At 56.1% G+C, this 2,500-nt stretch overlaps 1 protein-coding gene across 1 annotated transcript in view; it reads right to left on the bottom strand.

Moving 5' to 3' along the window:
• LOC310964819 (kalirin-like) overlaps nt 1-2,500 on the bottom strand; it is a gene marked incomplete at its 5' end in the record, with an annotated part of 40,929 nt that overhangs the window by 10,910 nt on the left and 27,519 nt on the right. The window contains one exon of the mRNA XM_083938097.1: nt 1-100. This exon is cut by the window's left edge and continues 62 nt beyond it. Within this exon, the coding sequence (XP_083794223.1) occupies nt 1-100 (100 nt within the window). The remainder of the gene's footprint in view (nt 101-2,500) is intronic.

Here is a 2,500-nt window from a genome sequence, read left to right as displayed (position 1 = left end):
CCACCAGCTCCACCGTCTGACCGCAGCGCACGCTCAGCTCGCCTGCACCGCCCGACAGGAAGTCCAACAGCACCACGACTAACTCACAGCCGCCGGACAGCTGGGGAGAGACACACGCACCAGAGAGTCACCGTAAGAGTCACCGTAAGAGTCACCGTCACCACAACTAACTCACAGCCGCCGGACAGCTGGGGAGGGACACACGCACCAGAGAGTCACCGTCAGAGTCACCGTCAGAGTCAGAGTCACCGTAAGAGTCACCGTCACCACAACTAACTCACAGCCGCCGGACAGCTGGGGAGAGACACACGCACCAGAGAGTCACCGTAAGAGTCACCGTAAGAGTCACCGTCAGAGTCACCGTCACCGTAAGAGTCACCGTTAGAGTCACCGTAAGAGTCAGAGTCACCGTCACAGTCACCGTCAGAGTCACCGTCAGTTACCGTCAGAGTCACCGTCAGAGTCACCGTCAGAGTCAGAGTCACCGTCAGAGTCAGAGTCACCGTCAGAGTCACCGTCAGAGTCACCGTCAGAGTCAGAGTCACCGTCAGAGTCACCGTCACCGTCAGAGTCACCGTCAGAGTCAGAGTCACCGTCAGAGTCAGAGTCACCGTCAGAGTCACCGTCAGAGTCACCGTCAGAGTCAGAGTCACCGTCAGAGTCACCGTCAGAGTCACCGTCAGAGTCACCGTCACCGTCAGAGTCAGAGTCACCGTCAGAGTCACCGTCAGAGTCAGAGTCACCGTCAGAGTCACCGTCAGAGTCAGAGTCACCGTCAGAGTCACCGTCAGAGTCACCGTTAGAGTCACCGTCAGAGTCAGAGTCACCGTTAGAGTCAGAGTCACCATCAGAGTCACCGTCAGAGTCACTGTTAGAGTCACCGTAAGAGTCACCGTCAGAGTCAGAGTCACCGTCAGAGTCACCGTCAGAGTCACCGTTAGAGTCAGAGTCACCGTCAGAGTCACCGTCAGAGTCACCGTTAGAGTCAGAGTCACCGTCAGAGTCACCGTTAGAGTCACCGTTAGAGTCAGAGTCACCGTCAGAGTCACCGTCAGAGTCACCGTTAGAGTCAGAGTCACCGTCAGAGTCACTGTTAGAGTCACCGTAAGAGTCACCGTTAGAGTCAGAGTCACCGTCAGAGTCACCGTCAGAGTCACCGTCAGAGTCACCGTCAGAGTCACCGTCAGAGTCAGAGTCACCGTCAGAGTCACCGTCAGAGTCACCGTCAGAGTCAGAGTCACCGTCAGAGTCACCGTCAGAGTCACCGTCAGAGTCACCGTCAGAGTCACCGTCAGAGTCAGAGTCACTGTTAGAGTCAGAGTCACCGTCAGAGTCACCGTCAGAGTCAGAGTCACCGTCAGAGTCACCGTCAGAGTCAGAGTCACCGTCAGAGTCACCGTCAGAGTCACCGTTAGAGTCAGAGTCACCGTCAGAGTCACCGTTAGAGTCACCGTTAGAGTCAGAGTCACCGTCAGAGTCACCGTTAGAGTCAGAGTCACCGTCAGAGTCACCGTCAGAGTCACCGTCAGAGTCACCGTCAGAGTCAGAGTCACCGTCAGAGTCAGAGTCACCGTCAGAGTCACCGTCAGAGTCACCGTCAGAGTCAGAGTCACTGTTAGAGTCAGAGTCACCGTCAGAGTCACCGTCAGAGTCAGAGTCACCGTCAGAGTCACCGTCAGAGTCAGAGTCACCGTCAGAGTCACCGTCAGAGTCACCGTCAGAGTCACCGTCAGAGTCAGAGTCACCGTTAGAGTCAGAGTCACCGTCAGAGTCACCGTCAGAGTCAGAGTCACCGTCAGAGTCACCGTCAGAGTCAGAGTCACCGTCAGAGTCAGAGTCACCGTCAGAGTCACCGTCAGAGTCACCGTCAGAGTCAGAGTCACCGTTAGAGTCAGAGTCACCGTCAGAGTCACCGTCAGAGTCACCGTTAGAGTCAGAGTCACCGTCAGAGTCACCGTTAGAGTCAGAGTCACCGTCAGAGTCACCGTTAGAGTCAGAGTCACCGTCAGAGTCACTGTTAGAGTCACCGTAAGAGTCACCGTTAGAGTCAGAGTCACCGTCAGAGTCACCGTCAGAGTCACCGTCAGAGTCACCGTCAGAGTCACCGTCAGAGTCACTGTTAGAGTCAGAGTCACCGTTAGAGTCACTGTCAGACTCACCGTCAGAGTCACCGTCAGAGTCACCGTCAGAGTCACTGTTAGAGTCAGAGTCACCGTCAGAGTCACTGTTAGAGTCAGAGTCAGAGTCACCGTCAGAGTCACCGTCAGACTCACCGTCAGAGTCACCGTCAGAGTCACCGTCAGAGTCAGAGTCACCGTCAGAGTCACCGTCAGAGTCACCGTGTGGTCGTGTGTGTCACCGTGTGGTCGTGTGTGTCACCGTGTGGTCGTGTGTGTCACCGTGTGGTCGTGTGTGTCACCGTGTGGTCGTGTGTGTCATCGCGTGGTCGTGTGTGTCACCGTGTGTTCGTGTGTGTCACCGTGTGGTCGTGTGTGTCACC

This window comes from Echiichthys vipera, assembly GCF_963691815.1.
Source record: "Echiichthys vipera genome assembly, chromosome: 23".
In the NCBI taxonomy this organism is placed as follows: Eukaryota; Metazoa; Chordata; class Actinopteri; order Perciformes; family Trachinidae; genus Echiichthys; species Echiichthys vipera.
Note: the sequence above shows the minus strand (reverse complement) of the source record. Positions and strands in the feature narration are given on the sequence as shown.